This window comes from Palaemon carinicauda, chromosome 2, assembly GCF_036898095.1.
Source record: "Palaemon carinicauda isolate YSFRI2023 chromosome 2, ASM3689809v2, whole genome shotgun sequence".
Classification (NCBI taxonomy): Eukaryota; Metazoa; Arthropoda; class Malacostraca; order Decapoda; family Palaemonidae; genus Palaemon; species Palaemon carinicauda.
In genome coordinates this window covers 147,625,602-147,644,744 of record NC_090726.1, presented here as the reverse complement: position 1 = coordinate 147,644,744, position 19,143 = coordinate 147,625,602, and the positions used below count along the sequence as shown (strand labels likewise).

General features: G+C 34.8%; 1 protein-coding gene across 7 annotated transcripts in view; it reads right to left on the bottom strand.

The window, feature by feature from the left end:
- The window catches only part of Btk (tyrosine-protein kinase Btk29A), a 739,841-nt gene that overhangs the window by 289,444 nt on the left and 431,254 nt on the right, over positions 1-19,143 (bottom strand). For 2 of the 7 annotated variants that reach the window (XM_068358841.1, XM_068358859.1), the window contains exon 2: positions 16,752-18,537. The exons of 4 other annotated variants lie outside the window; for them this stretch is intronic. In XM_068358841.1, coding sequence (XP_068214942.1) covers positions 16,752-17,898 — 1,147 coding nt within the window. In that variant the 5' untranslated portion in view covers positions 17,899-18,537. The remainder of the gene's footprint in view (positions 1-16,751; positions 18,538-19,143) is intronic. One more of the 7 variants, XM_068358851.1, reaches the window with a different exon arrangement.

Here is a 19,143-nt window from a genome sequence, read left to right as displayed (position 1 = left end):
AAAGGAGAAAGTCCTCTAATAAAAATGTAAATGTAACATGATCGCTGTCAAATTAAACACACAATAAACTACAATAAACAGCGTCCCTCAAGGGAACAAAATAACACACAAAACAGGAAAGGTCCATTAAGACGACACGAGACTTCAGATTAAATGTGGGCTTCTCTCTCTCACGACATCTAAAAGCGTTGATGCGAACTTTACTAAAGTAGCGGCCCCGACGGTAACCAATTATCAATTCCTAGTATTATGTTAAGATCAGTCATTAAAGTCATAGATACTCTAATTCAATTATCAGTACTAATACCAATCTCTCTCTCTCTCTCTCTCTCTCTCTCTCTCTCTCTCTCTCTCTCTCTTACGTTTCCCTACAAACTATTGAATAAACCTTGCTTAGAAATTGGCTGATTAGAGAGAGAGAGAGAGAGAGAGAGAGAGAGAGAGAGAGAGAAATAAGTTGATAGAATCGCAAAACACCAAGAACTTTAATTTACCTTATGGTGGAAGGGAACATGACTGACAAAAATAGTACCAGTGTTGTGCCCGTTTCCTTATTAAAAACATGTGTGTTTGTGTGTGTGTATATATATATTTATATATATATATATATATATATACACACACAGATATATATACATATATATATATATATATATGTATGTATGTATATATATATATATACATATATATCTATCTATCTATCTATATATATATATATATATATATTGACAATATATAAATGTAGATTTTCTATTGCCAAAATACTGGAAGGTCAAAACTGAGCATACAGACTATAAACTAAATTTGCTCTGAACTTCGTTAAGAAAATCACACACATTTTACCTAATACAGGCGGTTTCAAACAACGATTAAGTGAGGTTAAAAAAGACGGAAATAGTGGAAAAATCCATCCCCTTCAAAGTAGCACCAAGGTTTTTTGCGTTTACGACTCCACAAATAGAAACATCAAGTTAGCCATAATTACGTACCATGAACGATATTCCGGTATGATAAAAGATATAGCGTATATATACATAATTTTTTAATGAACAAGAAATTTTATAAGGTTTGTCATCTTAATTCCAGTCCATTTATCTAATAATTTTCGCCTAACAAAAATATTGTACCTTAATACGGATGTCTTCATACAGACGACCTGATTTATAGCTGAATTTTTTTCTGCAGATGAATCACGGCAAAAGGACTATATGGTAAATAAAATCCATAGACCCAACACAACAAAAGAGCGTCATCATCAACACGTCGAACACCTGCATACAACGAGGCGTCTGCCCGATTTATCTACCTAAGCGTTTGGCCTTATCGATTTTGCAATCAGTTATTATATCAACACCTTGTCAATCTACCTTTTTCCTTCCAGAGACTTTCGAATTACTAACAACTTTTACCCACAATAAAATGCCTGTTCCTTCGGCCTCTGCACATAATCGACCATTAATATCCTCTCCGATACCAATTCATTTAGATGAACATATCAGATTGTGGATACAAAAACCTAGCTGGTACGCCAGCATTTCCATGACGTCATTTCCTGGAATTTAATTACAGTTAACTAATTTGTGTCAAATTACATTTGCTGCTGCCACTGCCCTCATTATTGGTTACAAGTCATTTGAGTCCAATTAACGAGGTGATTACAATCAGTGTCCGCAGTTCGTGCATTAAAGTTGCTTTACGAAAAAGCACAGTTATCTTGGACTAGAATGTTTTCAGATTGAGAGAGAGAGAGAGAGAGAGAGAGAGAGAGAGAGAGAGAGAGAATCGACAGTAAGAAAAAAAAAACATTATCGCCCCATGAAGAAGGGCTTCCTACTCACTGCGACAGTAAATTAAATACATACGATTATACATTCAGGGTTGATAAAAAAAAAAAAAAAAAAATGTGGTCACAAAGGAGAACACATATTTAATCATAAACTAACCTCCCTTTATTAATAATAATAAAAACTTTAAGCAAAAAGGAAAAAAAAATATTTTCTTGAAGACCTTATACCATATGGATTAATCTCTTGTCTTTGATTGAGCATATTAATGTGCATAGTTTACGATTGCAGTTCTCAATGAAATATGTGAATTAAAGGTGGAGATATGTTTATGGATACTGCAGCTACATTAAGTAGAACCCGTAGCCTGTATCATGGCAAATTGTTAGGTGTTCTATGAGTCGAGTGCCTAGAGACAGTTCCTTTAAGTCTAATATCCCCTATATAATAAAGAGCAAGTGTCTGCATATATATATATATATATATATATATGTACATATATATATATCTATATATATATATATATATATATTTCCTGTCACGCTGAGCTGCAATGCCAACTGTATGGCTACTCTGTGTAATGTAGTCATACACTGGTGAAAGGAGATACCACAAGCGGTAATTAGGAATGGGGGAGGGTAAGAATGGTTGAATTTGTGTATGTATATGCACATGCATGTGTGTGCATATCTATCTAAATATTTAGCCCTTATTTTTGACGGGTCGCATCCACTAATACACTTAGAATAGTTGTGGTGGTGGCATTTTCCTCAGTGGGAAAGTGGAAGGCTGCGCAGCGGTCACACCTACCCAACCACGTATCCAGCCACCCTAAAAAGTGATTAACATCATCAGGAGAAAGTTTGCAACGCTGCACTGCGTTTCAAAAGCCTGCAAGATGATAATATGCAAGAGTCGTCTCTCAAAAGATTATTCGTTTTGGGCACGAGAAAATTAAACATTTCATTCAAGAGAGCTATAAAATATTTCATGAAATATGTTTATCAAAATAAAATACTTTCATTTCAAATTGGGAAAAAATTCTACAACTATTGACATACGATATCTAAAGCCATATTAACATACAAAAAATAACAATATATGTTTTCCTTCTGCAATTATTTCTCGCCCTCACATTTCAAGTTCTGACGATTGACTCTATTTCATCCTTTCAAAAGTAAATTTCTTTGGTAGACAATATTTAGTGAGAACCAAAATGTCTATAACAATCAAAATATCCATAAAGCTATGGAAAACAAAAACAAAATGATCAAAGACCGCTCCACTAGATATGGAAAACTCATGCATACACGAACAGACCATATGCAAGACCAGACACAAACCAGAACTCTTCAATGATTAAATTACATTTCTTCCTCTTATGGTATTTCTGTGTTCAAAAGCTGACCAATACTGATTATAGAAAAAAGAAAAAAAAACAATAGACTTACCTTTCACATACCTTAACATATCATACATGTCATTCGAAGGTGGTTGAGAATAATACCACAGACAGCATCTCTTTCTAAGTTTTCTTTTTTTTTCTTTTGATCAAGTTATAACCGTAATAATGACATGCAAATATTCAAATACTTTAGATAAAAAAATATGGTAAGGTTAAATTTTTTATATCAACGAATTCTACTCAAAATAGATATAAAAAACAACAATAGCAGAAGCTACATGATTTCAAGTACGCTTTCAGACTTTTGAATGGTGGCCTTTGCCTTTGGAAACTGGTATTTACCCTTCCTTCGTGGAAACCTACATCTGAATTGTTCAGTGCTAAAACCAACACCTTGCATGATTAACGAAACATAATTTGAACACATCACCTTCCATTTATAACTCTTATTAACCATGTCTTCTAATAAGGCTTAAATAAATTGAATACACATATCCATCAAATGGAAGTACCATTTAGAAAATGCAATATTGGCTCAAGTAATACTCGCTATTTATGTTTTACAAAGCAAAAGAAGAAAAAAAAAAAAAGGAAAACGTTAAACTGCCGACTAGAGTCTAGATTTACAAAAGCAGGTGTTAACAAACTCTTGACCTAAAGGAAGGGATGACTCACGCTCAATTTATCATAATGAGATGTGGTAGGAGGGAAGAAAGGAGAACAATGGGGAAAATGAAGGGAGAATAAAAAAAAGATGGTAAAGGTCTCCAATCATTAGGGCCATTGAAAGTCCATATCACAGTTGCAGCATCAACGCCTCCAAGTGAAGGACGGATCATTTGCATAAAGATTCATTCTTCATAATCAATATATCTTTTATTCTGAAGAAGGATAAAGCGAGACTAGCAACACAGCTATTTTGAAAAGTGGGACATCCCTTTAGTAATAAATTACATTTTCTACTATATCTAAATGTAAACATTAATAATATTAATAATAAAACTCAATTTAAAAAAAAGCTTCACAAAAACGTTGAGGAAACTTTTATGATTTAAAACCAGTTTTCTTTTTCAATAAAAGAATTATCAAAACTAATATCAGGACCACTTCTTATTATGAAATAAATCAGTGTACACATACCACCGGATAAATGGAAAGTACATACTGAATATGTATTTTCACCACAAAATTTTGATGATAAAGAGATATCTTTATTACTAAATTACTTGATGTCCATAAAATCCTCTTTTGCAATAAGCATACGAACCAAAAACTTAAAAAGAGAAACCAAAAGTTTGCATAATTTAGGCAAGCAATTTATACTCAGTCAAATATTTATCTCTCGCACATACATATGGCTACTATCATTTACACACACACACACACACACACGTACACACACACACACACACACATATATATATATATATATATATGTGTGTGTCTGTGTGTGTGCATATTGTATTAACGCACACACGATACCCGATTGCTTGGCATTCATATAGGTAAATTGTAACTACATACGTCCAGGAGTTAAATTCGGCCTATTCAAACACTTTCCGCTATCTCGTCCAAAGTTTTTCCGTTATCAGAAATATGTCATTCTGTAATGATTGAAAGCTAAAGATGTGCTCAATACGAAAAACATATATCATTATACAAATATGCAAGTAACATACAGCTATTCCATGCATAGTAAACAAAATCAAGTGAAAAAAAAAAAATTTGCCTTTGAAAAATATTTTGGAAATAGCTTCTGGTCGTTCAACTCTTATGGGCTTGAAATACTCTTTCAACTGAATGGAAATAAGACACATTTTCTGTCTGGATACCTTTGGCGATTCTGAACCACCTCACTGTTGTATGAAAATAGCATAAAATGAATACTAAAATTACATAAAATACATAAAAATTAAATTCCGAAGTAACAGGGCAGCAATAACAAGTGGAATTTATAAAAATGAAATTCCAAATAAGCTAATGAAAAAAAAAAATGATGCTACAAAAAATTCATTTGATGATGGAGGTTAGCAATCAATTTACAAAAAATTAGAAAACATAACCGTTCGATTACCAAATTACAATAAATATTGTTTTAAATATTTTACTATTGAAAAATAATGCAACTGTTTGATATTATAACTAAAATAATTAGAGCACGCAAGATATGACACTATTAATTAGACAAAAGGTGAGAAGAAGAAAGAAATACAGACAGTAGTACATAAATAAACTTGAAACGAAAGAGAAAATAAAGCCAAAAAAAGAATTGTCTGCGTTAATCAGTTAAGACAGAAAAAATGTCCTCTCAAAAGCAACTTCGGTAATCAACGTGTATATCCGTTACGTGTGTGTTGATAATCATGAATCTTGAGTCATGACTCATCGTTAATCATGCTTGAAGAGTGATGACTTAGCAAGATTGCAACATCAACTCAAGTTAGTCATTACTGTCTTCATAAATCAAAGGAATATTATACGATCAAAATGATGAACATGTAGCATATATTTACAGTTATGAAGATCAGCTATATGTAAAAAAAATATGAAAAATGAAATAATGGTGAATACCAAAAATTACAGGTATTAGCTGCAGTAAACAAAACTGTAACCGAACATTTTAAAAACACTGTATATAGATATATAGTTGTAGATATAAACAGTACAGTTGTACACTGAAATAATTAAAAAAATGAATCTAATTATATAAACATATATATAGATTAATATGAAAAGAGAAACTTCACCATTATTAGCATTAGCCTTCTCGAATAACAAAAGATTATATATATATATATATATATATATACAAACAACACATATATATATATATATAGAGAGAGAGAGAGAGAGAGAGAGAGAGAGAGGGGGGGGGAGGGGGGCTACATGGCGCTTTTAAATTAAAAGATCCTACACGATTAAGTACCGTCACATTTCAATGCCAAACAATTTCAGCTCTCTTTTTTTTCTTTTCAAGTACCACCTTACTAGGTTTCTTTCGCGTTCAATGCTGTGTTTAGCAAGGCGCAAAAAATAACTCAAGATCCCATTACTATTTCAGAAAGATTTCTACCTATAATATATCCATTAGTATTTTAGTATTTCAGGAAATCAACAATTATTGTGAGATAGTTCATTTGAGGGCGTTTTTGCAAAGATGCTTTCAAATATCAGTAAACCTTGTGGAATATTTATACCTACGCGGGAACTTTGAAGCAAACTCTATTTGTAATTGAAATCCTACGTTATACTTGTCCGGAGTTTTTTTTTAATACATGCCATTAATCATTTATTCAATTTGTATATGAATTTACCAAAAGGTCACGGACAGCATAACAAACCACTAAGTTTAATTAATATTTTTTTTGTCTTGGTGTGTGCAATCAATACGATTAGTAACATTAAAAAAGGTCAGAAGAAATGGCTATATATAAAATACATTAAGCAGCAATAAACTTTTGAGACTTGATAAGTATCACCCAAAATCTAACTACAAAAGAGAGAGAGAGAGATGCAAGACTTTCCAAAACTTAAAAGAAATACGTCTTGTAGCTGAAGTGCGAAAAGGCCAAACCCAAAAGTCTCCGAATAAACTAAAAAACTAAGAGACATAATGGCAAAGCCTAAAAGGGCGACAAGCAGCAAATTGTTCAGATATCGGAGGAAATCCACTACCTTCACTGAAAGCAAAACTAACATAGTTTTATAAAAAAAAGAAATAACAGTTCCTCATGTCAATTACAAAGGGCATTCATCAAAACTGCGTATCAAATCTTAAGATAAAAAAAAAAAAAACAATGAGGTAGCTCTGGTCGGCCATGCATTACCGGAATGTAATAATAGAGCCTTTGGCCATTAACGTGTTCTACGAGAGAAACCCCTATCAATCAACCTCTAAAGTGCCTTAGCCTCTTGGCCTTATGAATTCACTGAACCACGACATAGAAGGGACAAATAACTCTTCACAGCACATGAACAACGTACCGCCTCCAATAACTCGCATCAAGTTACGCTCGCTTTTAAAATAGACTATACTCCATCTGTTGCTTAGCCGAGGGAGCTTCAACCGTAGCTCTTGAAATGGATCAAAACAACAACAATAACAAAGTAGTGACAATAAAATAATCAACAGCTTATTCTTATAATTTTTTTTACATTACGAAAATGGTCTGCCGTTGCCTTAATACTATAGGCTAGGCTTCTTCCTTTCTTTTACTTTTTTTTTGTCTGGGACTGGGTAATGGGGGGGGGGTGTTAATTTGGATCACTGTCTTCTATATCACTACAGCTCAAAATCTAGAGGAAAGACAATAACATAGAACTTCACGTGTAAAGAACGAAGACCAGAGGCTATTACCAATATTGCCATTCCTAATAGAATCATAATAACATCGATAACAGAAGTGACCAACTCCACTTGAGACGAACATAATATAAAAACACTTTAAATCATTGAATGATCCCTACTTCGCTTGATGGTATATATATATATATATATATATAAAATCAGGTGTAAAGTAACTATTTTATTTAATCAATCGACAGACAAACTCTACACACACATCATATATATATATATATATATATATAAAGAGAGAGAGAGAGAGAGAGAGAGAGAGAGAGAATCAAATTGTTTATTGACCACAACTCGTAACTTGAATATTAGAATATGTACACGATAAAAAAATGGCACTACTGTTTCAGTAATTTAGGAAAAAGTACTACTGTATGTCTGTCACTTTCCCTAGAAATTAAGTGCGAGCGCGAGATTGTGTGTGTGTGTATATATATATATATATATATATATACACACAGCAAGATTGGAGTAAAACAGTATTTTTATCAAGGTCACATACTGCACCTCAGGACAAACACAAGACCATAACAAGGTCTATCTATTGTAAATAAAATTACAATAGCTTGAAAAAGGCACAAACACTTTAAAAAGTAACTATAAAAGAACACCACCACAGCTCGTAATAGCATTACCTAAACAAATAAATCATTACTCAAATCCCATGAGTGACAAGCAAAGTACTGAGTAACAACCACCGAAGGAGGGCGTTCCTTTCATAAACATGTTAATCCTAAAACCAGTCTTGTGTAAAATGTTTTAGCCGTGACATTAATCATTCTCGTCGTTTGACACTAATCAAAGTTTAATGCTAAAGGATGGGACTCATAAAACTCCTAACTTAGCACGGTGTCTAACCAGTCTTTACAAACGCAGTAATAAAATGAAAACAACTTCTATCTTACTTCATCCCGATGCACGTGGATTTAGTGGGATAAAATCCTTTAAGGATTAAACATCTTATCTGACCCTCCCAAGAGGTTGCTATAATTCACGCGTTGCGCTATATATAAATTGCTGTGGCGGTCTGCGCAGAGGTGTGTCAATATCAATGCAGCAAACTAAACATAGGGAAAGAATTGGTGCAGGCTTACATTATAATGGCAGAGTCGTTTACGATGAATTTCTTCTGTAAGCAGCTCTTCTAGGAGAAGGGCACTCCTAATCAAACCATTATTCTCTAGTCTTGGGTAGCGCCATAATCTCTATACCATGGTTTTCCACCGTCTTGGGTTAGAGTTCTATTGCTTGAGGGTACACTCGGGCACGCTCTTTCTATCTTGTTTCTCTTCCTCTTGTCTTTATGAAGTTTTTATAGTTTATATATGATAGATCTAATTCAATCTTGTTAATTATCTTAAAATGTTTTATTCTGATTGTTATTACTTCTCTTCCAGTTTATTAATTTCCTCACTGGGCTATTTTTCCCTGTTGGAGCCCTTAGACTTATAGCATCATGCTTTTCCAACTAGGGTTGTAGCTTAGCTAGTAATAATAATAATAATAATAATAATAATAATAATAATAACAATAACAATAATAACAATAATAATAATAATAACCGTTTCACCCCGGAGATGCGGATTACTTCTCCGAGGCCATCCGTTTGAAGATGCAATGAACACATTCTGTGTTTTCTCTTTTTCTATCCGCCTTACCTGCGACACGCATTAGTAGACTAGCAACTAGGTACCTTATTAAATGGTTAGGTTAATTAGGCATACTGGACTTTAGGAACGTGGCCATTTACCCAATCTTATCCGGTTGGAGATCTGAACATTTCAATTTGATCTGATCGCGTTTACACATATCAGAGAGAGAGAGAGAGAGAGAGAGAGAGAGAGAGAGAGAGAGATAATCTACCTAAGACTTGAAACTCAAATGAATCAAGCCTAGTTTCGAACCTGCCAGCGGCCTGTCACTACAACAAAAGATCATCTAAAAAGGCTATAGGTCTTTCAAGCATTTGCTTTCTTCGGAATTCCAGGTGTTGAAATCAACTCATCTCAGCCACGGAATTGTAGTAAAACGTGGCGAACGTAACCTTACATAAAAATTGATTTTAGTTGGATGAGGGTCAAGGTGCACACGCTCACCTACCTAAATATAGCAGATCTGTGGTGTATAGAAAAAAACTATAATTTCCTATCTTATTGTTATCCAATCATCTTGATAATAATGAAGTAGGGTCCTAAATATTCTACACGTCCAGGACAAAATAAGAATTATGTATCATATTATCTTACCATAAATACTGAAAATTCGAAAATACGATAAATACTAATTCTAAAGAAAAAAAAAACTGGTATCATCACTAGGAAAAACATTATATTTGATAACTAAAATATCACTTACGAGGAACTATGCTTGTGTGGATATGTACATAAAAAGTCGACAATAATCATGCGATATCCAATGGCAAGGTCTTTAAAACAATGCCCAGGAATTTTTATTTCTTTCTGACATCTACTTCATATTTCAAATTGTTATATAACGTACCATTCTTTCCAAAATACCATTATACCACCTTCAAGTTTTTATATGTATAAAACACATATATGACCATAATGTCCAAATTTCTGTATATAAAAAAAACTATATCCGTACCGCATATCCGGTAGTAGGGACAGACAGCCAATACTAATTTTCATTTGTCCAAAGTATTACTACAGTTTCAATAATAAATTGGATATTTGCGACAAATAAAAACATTATTTTCCCATTTCGGGAGAAAATCTCTCTCTCTCTCTCTCTCTCTCTCTCTCTCTCTCTTACACACACACACACACCACACACACAGACAAGCGCGCGCTCTCTCTCTCTTTCTCTCTGCTCAACCCTCAAGGCAAAGTCACAATCACGAACTGATGGAATCTGCGGTTCGTGGCAATCATTCACTGGCCCTCCCCCATTCTATCTACTTCCCTCCCCCTCCCCAATTAGAAGCCACACACTAAACCTTCGAACATAAAAATCCAAAAAATCCTTCCTCACAAATACAACGAAATGGTAACCAACTTATTTCCCCAAAAAAACTTCTTAACAACAACATTCTATAACGTTAATCATTTCTATATCTGAACGACTGGACAATTCCTTTACAAGACAAGATGTTTTCCTTAAGGTTTTTATAAAGTATAAAAGAAACAGTATAATATGAAAAAATTAGATTTTAGAATAAAAGGCAAATTTACAGTTAAATCAAATGATTTAGATTTAAATTACTTCATAATCAATTCAGCAATGTTGACGAAGATTGGTGTTAGTTCTGATGAAAGAAAACATAAAAATATCCTACTAAAGACCAAATACTTGAATAACACATACACATAAATACATCACACACACCGCACACACATATGAATATATATATATATCTATATATACAGTATATATTATAGATATATATATACATGTGTGTGTGTATGTATGTATATACATATATCAGATCTGAGACAGTTAAAACATGGAAGATTTTGTCTTCATACAATACTACCCTTCACCAACTATCTTCACTATATTGCGGAAAAGAATTTTGTTCGGCGAGGCTTGAGGTCACCTCTCTCTCTCTCTCTCTCCTCTCTCTCTCTCTCTCTCTCTCTCTTTCAACAACACTAGCCAAAATAAGGTATTTCCGCCGGTCATAAAAATATTTTTTTCGAATTTCCCTTGAGAGAGAGAGAGAGAAGAGAGAGAGAGAGAGAGAGAGAGATTACCGAAATGAAATTAATCTCTCAATGAAGAAACCATTAAGTTTATTCTTTCCTTTAAGACGGTATGTTAGACAATTAAATAAGAGAAATATTAAGAACTGTCAGACTTGGTATCCTTTATAAAAGAACAATCTTTTGCCTGAGTAAAGACATTACTATCAAAAGGAAAAACTCATTTGAAAAACTCTCATCCTGTAAATGCTTTAATCCTGATTCTTTTCACACTGTTTCAGATGTACAATTCAACCACCTGTCCGTACTCACTTCCTGGCACGATACAGAAGACGGGGAGTTCTTTTTCCAAACGTTTTACCCTTAGTTTCTTAAAATAATGGCATTTCCTATTTCCTGTTTTATTAGACTGTTGTGTTGTTATTGTCTGTCGTAAATAAAGATGTTAAGGACATGAATATTTACTATCATGTTAAAAATGTCTCAGAAGTAACTAGATTGATGATGCTGGAAAAAAAAAGACGACTGTTACTTTGTAATCATATTCCAACCGGACTGGCCTCTGAACTGTCTCAATATGGCCTCATATGGGAAATGGAGAAAAGGGCCACGAAGGGAAATAAGTGGGCCAATCCCGAATAGAAGGTAGCCTTTGTAGCCGGCAGTTCAGCAAATACCCCGACAAAACCACATTAAAATAAAAAAAAATTCGCAACAATGTCTTTATCTTTCGATAACCTTGAAATTCATGATATGTAGAAAATTCTGTGAACAAATTAAAATTCCTGGAAAAAGAGAAAGTATGTCAAATTACAGGGTTCGGATGTACAAGATGGCGGAATGGTCAGGAAACTGAATTGAATTCCGACATTCAATACTTCCGACGCACCGAATTGCTTAACCACTATGAACTTAACCTTGGAAATTATGAGAACAACAGGCATGAATAATGAGAAAGTCGGGTATAATAATAACTTTAGGAGACCTGCCTATAATCAGACTGGTTAAAAATATAATTATCTGTATACAATATGAATCATAAAAAAATCTTGATAACGAGAGCGATGATGTCACTGCCTGATAATTCTAACACTTAGCTGAGGTTTGGTTGGCGTAAAAACTGAACTGCAGGAGAGAGAGAAAAAAAAAAAAATCTCGGCCATAATTTTTTTTTTCTCAATTGTATTACACGCGTACGCCTTGCATTAACTATCTGCCATTTCAAAAGATATTTAATATTCCTTGAAGTTTAATCAAATACAAAAAAAGATATCTCACGTCAGTCACTCGACAGAGAAGTTGCATCAACAATTTCACAAGTTGAATGAACGCGCAGGCATACACATACAATTATTTATAAAGTACTATATCTATATATATATATATATATATATATATATATATATATATATATATATATATATGTGTGTGTGTATATATATATATAAATATATATATATATATATATATGTATATATATAAATATATATATATATATATATATAGATAGATAGATAGATAGATAGATAAATAAAGATATATAAATATATTATATACTTTATTGTTTATAATAAAAAAAATTAAAAAATGCGAAACTAGCAAGGAAAAACATATACCGTTAAAATATTTCTAGTGTTTTTATACACACATACACACAAACATACACACAAACACAAACACACATATATATATATTTCATACAACACCACTGGGCATATGGATGCAAACTCCATGAACTGGCAATTTAGTTATTTGAAGACCATTCACAGCTTCAAAGAAACTATCATATTTTTCGCGATACGAAAAAATATTCCTGACACTGCCTCAAAGTTAAACAGGAATTTACCTGATATCTCCATAATCATATGGACCACAACTCTCTAAGTGATTGGAATACTGACACGAGGGAGAGAAAGCCCGGAAGGTGCTACATAGATGGATTGAAGAAGTACTACAATGGAAGGGTCTTAATGTAAAGGAAGCAATGAATTTTATCAATGTAGATTCGACGCAATGCTACCGAATCATTTATTGAAGCATTTGGGATTCATCCTTGATTCAGTTAATAAAGAATACAGAGAGAGAGAGAGAGAGAGAGAGAGAGAGAGAGAGAGAGCCTTTACTGAGGTACAGTTCTCGACTCAGCCAATGGCGTTGGAAGGAGGTTACGTTTTACCTCGTGTTTGTGTGTGTGTGTGAACTGCTTCTTGACCACAATTTTAACCGTTGAGTAATGACACTTGCAGGGATTAACTGTTATTTAAAAAGCTGGAAATTATTATATTTTGAAAGGTCAAGGTTACGGTCAAGCAAAATGTCCAATTCACGTAATCAGCCATAAATTTGGACATCGTTATCAAAGAGGCTTCACACTTGGGTCATATTTGAGTGTATGAAAATCCACGCCAATTAATGCAAGTTAGGGTCAAAGGTCAAGATCGAGCAAAAGTTCTAGAAATAAGCTACCACGGTGGAGGTCTGCGCTCTACTGAGTGCCCCTCTAGTTAAGTCTGTGATTACTAAATTACCTCAAGCTTTCTACCTTGGTGGAACCCTTTCAATAATAGTGATGTCCCTAGGAACCCCCACATAAGAAAATATTTTACAATCTTATTGATTTATTTCTCCTTCATAATACAAGTAATATTTTTCTTTTTATAACCGGATTAGGTAAAAAAAAATTGTCTTTATCCAATTTATTGACAAAAAGAAAAAAAAAATCAACATATTTTCCAGACAATTAGTTTAAACACATAATAACTGGATCCTTTTTTCAGCTTATTCACATTTCAAAAATAACTAAAATAATTTGTTGGCGAGGCATTATCAATCAAAATAATACGAACAAAAATATATTGGCCCAGAATGGAAGGGGCTTCTTCAATGTGACACCTGTGCTTCTCTTTTGGAACACAAATGCCTAAGTCGAGGTCGAATCTTTGATAAGCACACACGTATTTCTTCACTTTATAATTGTTAGATGAGAAAAAGCTTGCTCACACTTGTAGGAAGTGGAAAACTGAATCAAAGGCATATTAACAGTATCTCTTAAAGGAACCCTTGGCAAGCTCTTAAGGAACCTCAGGGTTCAACGGAAACCTGGTTGAGAAACCCTGGATTACTTCCTAGACTAAGCCCTCTACTTCAACCACTGTCAGTAGATATCAGGATCTACTGAGGTCAAGAAAAAGGGCACATGGCTACCACTCTCATACCTAAAGTCTAATCGAGAGACCAGAAGGTCGTCCCTTCTGGCATCACTCCCCCCCCCCCCATAAAGTAAAAGGTTAAGGGGTAAACTTGCAGTTATATACACATGTACATGTATATGCATATATTTAGAAAAGGGTTTCCAAAACATCAGTCCATTCCTTTTACATTAATCTCCCCAGTCAAATACGACAAGACTCATGCATCTTGCATTCTTGCACATGTATATATATATATATATATATATAATGTATATATATACACACATGCACCTTGGAATTTAAAAAAAAAAGATTACAAGAATCTGGTTATGCATGAAAAAACAGATTTCAGTTCTGAGAGAGAGAGAGAGAGAGAGAGAGAGAGAGAGAGAGAGAGAGTAATGAAACTCCAAGGAAATGAGGTAACCCTGCTTATGTTGAACAATCTCATTTAGCAGGCTGCGACATAACAGATATTGTTTAGCTGTTAAACTATTTCGCAAAAGTTACTGTTATCAATTTCGATCCTAACCAGATTGTTAGCGTTGTTTTATACCGAATGTTTCATTAATTTTTTTTACGTTAGCGTTCTCAGAAGCCCCATTATACCTCCATAACAGGTGACATAAAAGGTACCATTACAGATACACTCGGTTTCACCTTGTGAAGATAACATCGTCATAACAGGGGAGGTTCAATTATATATGCTTGAAGGTTAAACCGTGAAACGCAAACTAATCATGCTCAAAGCATTAATTAAAAAAGAACTGTAGTTACAAGTAGTTAAAGTAAGCATGTAAAATTGTGCCTTCCTCAGACAGCTCATACTAAAAAGAAAATAACCATTATCTAATCCATAAAAAATCTTTCTGCTCATTATTTACGGTAATGAAAAAGCGATATAAGTTGTTTTAATACCTAAAGACCGATTGTGTGAGTGCGACATAGCAAAACCATTTTTCCTCATATTCTAATTAAGAGTATGACAGCTGGCTAAAGCGAAAGCACTTACACAATCACAGACATATCACAGAGAGAGAGAGAGAGAGAGAGAGAGAGAGAGAGAGAGAGAAAGTCCCTTTGTTCCTCTTTATGATAAAGATTTAAAATGTTCAATTTGTTTCGTATGCATACTCATCATACTAGCAGAGAATTTTTTTCTTTTTAGGTTTACGACTGCAACACTGGTTCCTATGGAGAGAGAGAGAGAGAGAGAGAGAGAGAGAGAGAGAGAGAGAATACCAGCCTCACAATGCTTATTGTTTCTCAGTTATGATTATTTTTCAATCTTACAAGGCAATGAACCTCCAGGTAGACAAAAACCTATCACCAGCGAACAGACCGTTATAGGTCTGGCATTCCCTAACAATCATTGGAAATGCAATGCTAATAGATGAAAGCATTACAATGAATCCAAGAGGAACTTTAATAAAATGCAGATTTCTTAAGAATAAAATGATATATTTTGAAGATGTTAATTATTAATACATATTACTGGACATGACTCACTTCTTTAAAGAGGATTTTATCCAATATAGTCAAGTGTAATCAACATGAAATTTAAGTATATATTCGTTCCAAAGGTTTTTAACTTTTCTCATACAGCACGCGAGGGAGAAATGCTGCTGTTTTATGAAAGAACTAAAAAAATCACCAATTTTACAATTTTTTTAAATATGGAACACATTTTTCCCTTTCTTGCATCAGCAAACAACACTTTTTATCTTGCCCAGAAGCGTGAAGAAAGTAGCAAATTTCCTTTTGAATTCATATCTTTCGTTCTCCTATTTTCTTTAAGAACAAGGCTAGATAAGAGCATTAAGTTTCCCCACCCGTCAGCCGCCCCCATAGAAAAGGGCACAAAACTATCACAACTGCATGAATAGAAGGAAGATCCCAAAACTCTCTCTCTCTCTCTCTTCTCTCTCTCTCTCTCTCTCTCTCTCTCTCTCTTTCTATGTGGCATACTAAAATACGAAATTTGTTGAAAAACATTTAAGCAAAATATTTAAACTATTAATATATCTGATACAAAGTCTCAAACATTTATTATACAATCTTTCGATACACTGTGTAGAAGACTACTAAAATGATCATTAATAAAATCTCCGTTTTAAAAATAAGTTTTTTTTTAATCAACTTTCAAGAAATTCTGGCGTTACTGTTAGCATTCAGTCTGGAAGTAAATCTACAATTAAATTGCTACAATCTGTTAAGTTCAGTAATAAATCCTTTAAATGGTCTATAATGTTAACCAAAGAACATTCCCAAAAAGACAAATCTGACAACACTACAAACATCAAATAATAATAATAATGATAATAATAATAATAGCCTATTCATTAGACTCACCTGAATGTCTACAAGCTATGGGAGACGAAGACGACGATGACGACGAAGAGAGCTGACAAGAGCCCTGCGATCCATCATTGCCACGTCCCCAGGCCGCAAGACGGCCACCCAAGGCCCTTAACGCCACGCTTACTTTCCTGGCCATACCACCTGAAATGTCCTTGCCGCTTCCAATTACTCCCATCCCGCTTCCGGCTCCTATGGGGGAAGGGGGACTTGACATGGCATGGACACCCGAACTCCCTCCAGAGTCCGTTTCCTGAAGGAGTGGATGAACTAGCCTGTTGGAAGAGGAACTATCTCCATCGGCGAGGCTAGATGAGGTTAGAGCGCCATTGAGTTGGTTGCCATGAACCGGACATGTTGGAGATATGTTGACTGGCTGTGCATTATGAGATTCTTGACTATAATGCTGATGCTGATGCTGATGTTGATGGTGATGACTGATTGGGTGAGAGAGACTAGTAGGGCCATGCGAAGAGGAACCATGATTGCTGGTGCGGCCGTTGCCAAGGGCATGGGAATGCATGTGACGAGATGGGTGTGTAGGACTACTGGGCGCAGTTCGAGAACTCATTATAGAAGGAAGGGGCGGCCGCTTATGCGGAACATTGCAAAGGGCAGCCAACTGGTCTAGTGCAGAGGTCAGACGTGTCAGGTCTCCTGCCCATCTGGAGTCGTTTCCCTCGACGTCACCCACCACAATCCTGGGGGAATCGTCCCGACCAACGCCTGCCCACACATCTTCAAAGCCTTCGTCTTCGTCCTCTTGTGAACGAACAACATTTTCCTTATCAGTACCTGGTTGACTTCTAGCTCTGGGAGTCCTGGAATGTTTACCAGCCAAACGCTTGATTGATCGCGGTGACCTGAGTGCAGCAGCGGTGTTTTGAGGACGCTGGGTAAGTGCAGGCTGGAGGGATCCAAGAGGACCGTTCAGTCTGGCCTGAAATACACCCCGGAGACTTCGCGCAGCGCTGACGCGGGCGTGAGCTGAGCTGAAACTTGGGGAGGGAGGAGCTCGCAGTGCAGCTAAAGGGTCAGACAAGAGATCAAGATGGCTGGCGATTTTCGGAGGTTGCAAACTAATGGCTCTCATTGCCTCTGGATGGGCACCCGCAGCCACGACGCTGCTTTCGCCCTTCATGGCTGCTGCTGCTCTTCTCTTGGTTCTCTGTATGTGTTTCTTATATTCTCTACTTTATACCATAAAGGATGAAAAACACCAACAGTACTTATTATTATACAAGATACCACTTAACATATAAACGTCATAACACTAAACCTTACCAATACTACGTTAGTATACGAAACTTGGAAGCGTTAGCTTTTGCACAATCTTTCCCTTTATTTTGGGGCTGATCGAACGTGATTCCTCTACTTTTCACAAAGCAGGCGACAGCTCAAAGAACCCAAATTACCCTTTGAAGAATTCCCAACGCTACAACAGATTCCAATACTACACTTTTATCATTAACGTGTAGTAAGTACTCTGCATCTAATAAAACTATAATAATGAATATTTCAATATACAGTATATTCACGATAAATCTACGAAAACACGTTCGTATGTTTTCTAATCTGTGGCTGTGGCATCTAACAAACACACATATCCAGTTTCTTTCACGGAAAAGAAATAAATCAAAGCCTATTTCTATCACATTCACTGCCTCGTGTCCAGTGTGGGTCAAAGGAGGGGGGGTCCTGCGCTACGCACCTGTCCACGGACGTCACACCTGTACAGGAAGCGAATTCACAAGCCCACTTGCCTACTCTCTCAGAAATTCTTCAATTGACAAGGAAGGGAAAAAAAATCGTTACAAAAGATGCATTTACAGATTCAGAATTAAAAGAAAAATACTCAATGTACTTAATTGTTTAATAAATAATACACTTGCTTTGGTATATACTAATAATATATTGTGGAAGAGCATAGCTTTGTATTTGAAAAAAAAAAGTTGGAAGTACAGAGAAAAAAAAACAATCATATACTGTATATATATATATATATATATATATATATCTATCTATATATATATATATATATATATATTATACGCCCTTGGAATCCTTGCATAAAAGCTGACCCATAGTCATATTCCAAGAATCAGTCTATACTATATAGACATGAAAACAGTAGTAAGCATCTAATGTGTAAAACACACGTCACTATTATGAACTGTTTCGGCAAGTTAAAAACAGATCTCGAAAACCGGATTTCGTTCAAATAAGGCTTGAAATTAGAAGTATTTTCTCATACAAATAAATTTCTTACGAAGTTCAATATTAACCACTAAAATTGCTAATAAATACAACAAACCTCAATTATTACAAGAACAAAATTTCCTATCAGACAAGATTACAAATTCAGCTACCAGCCGCTATTAATAAA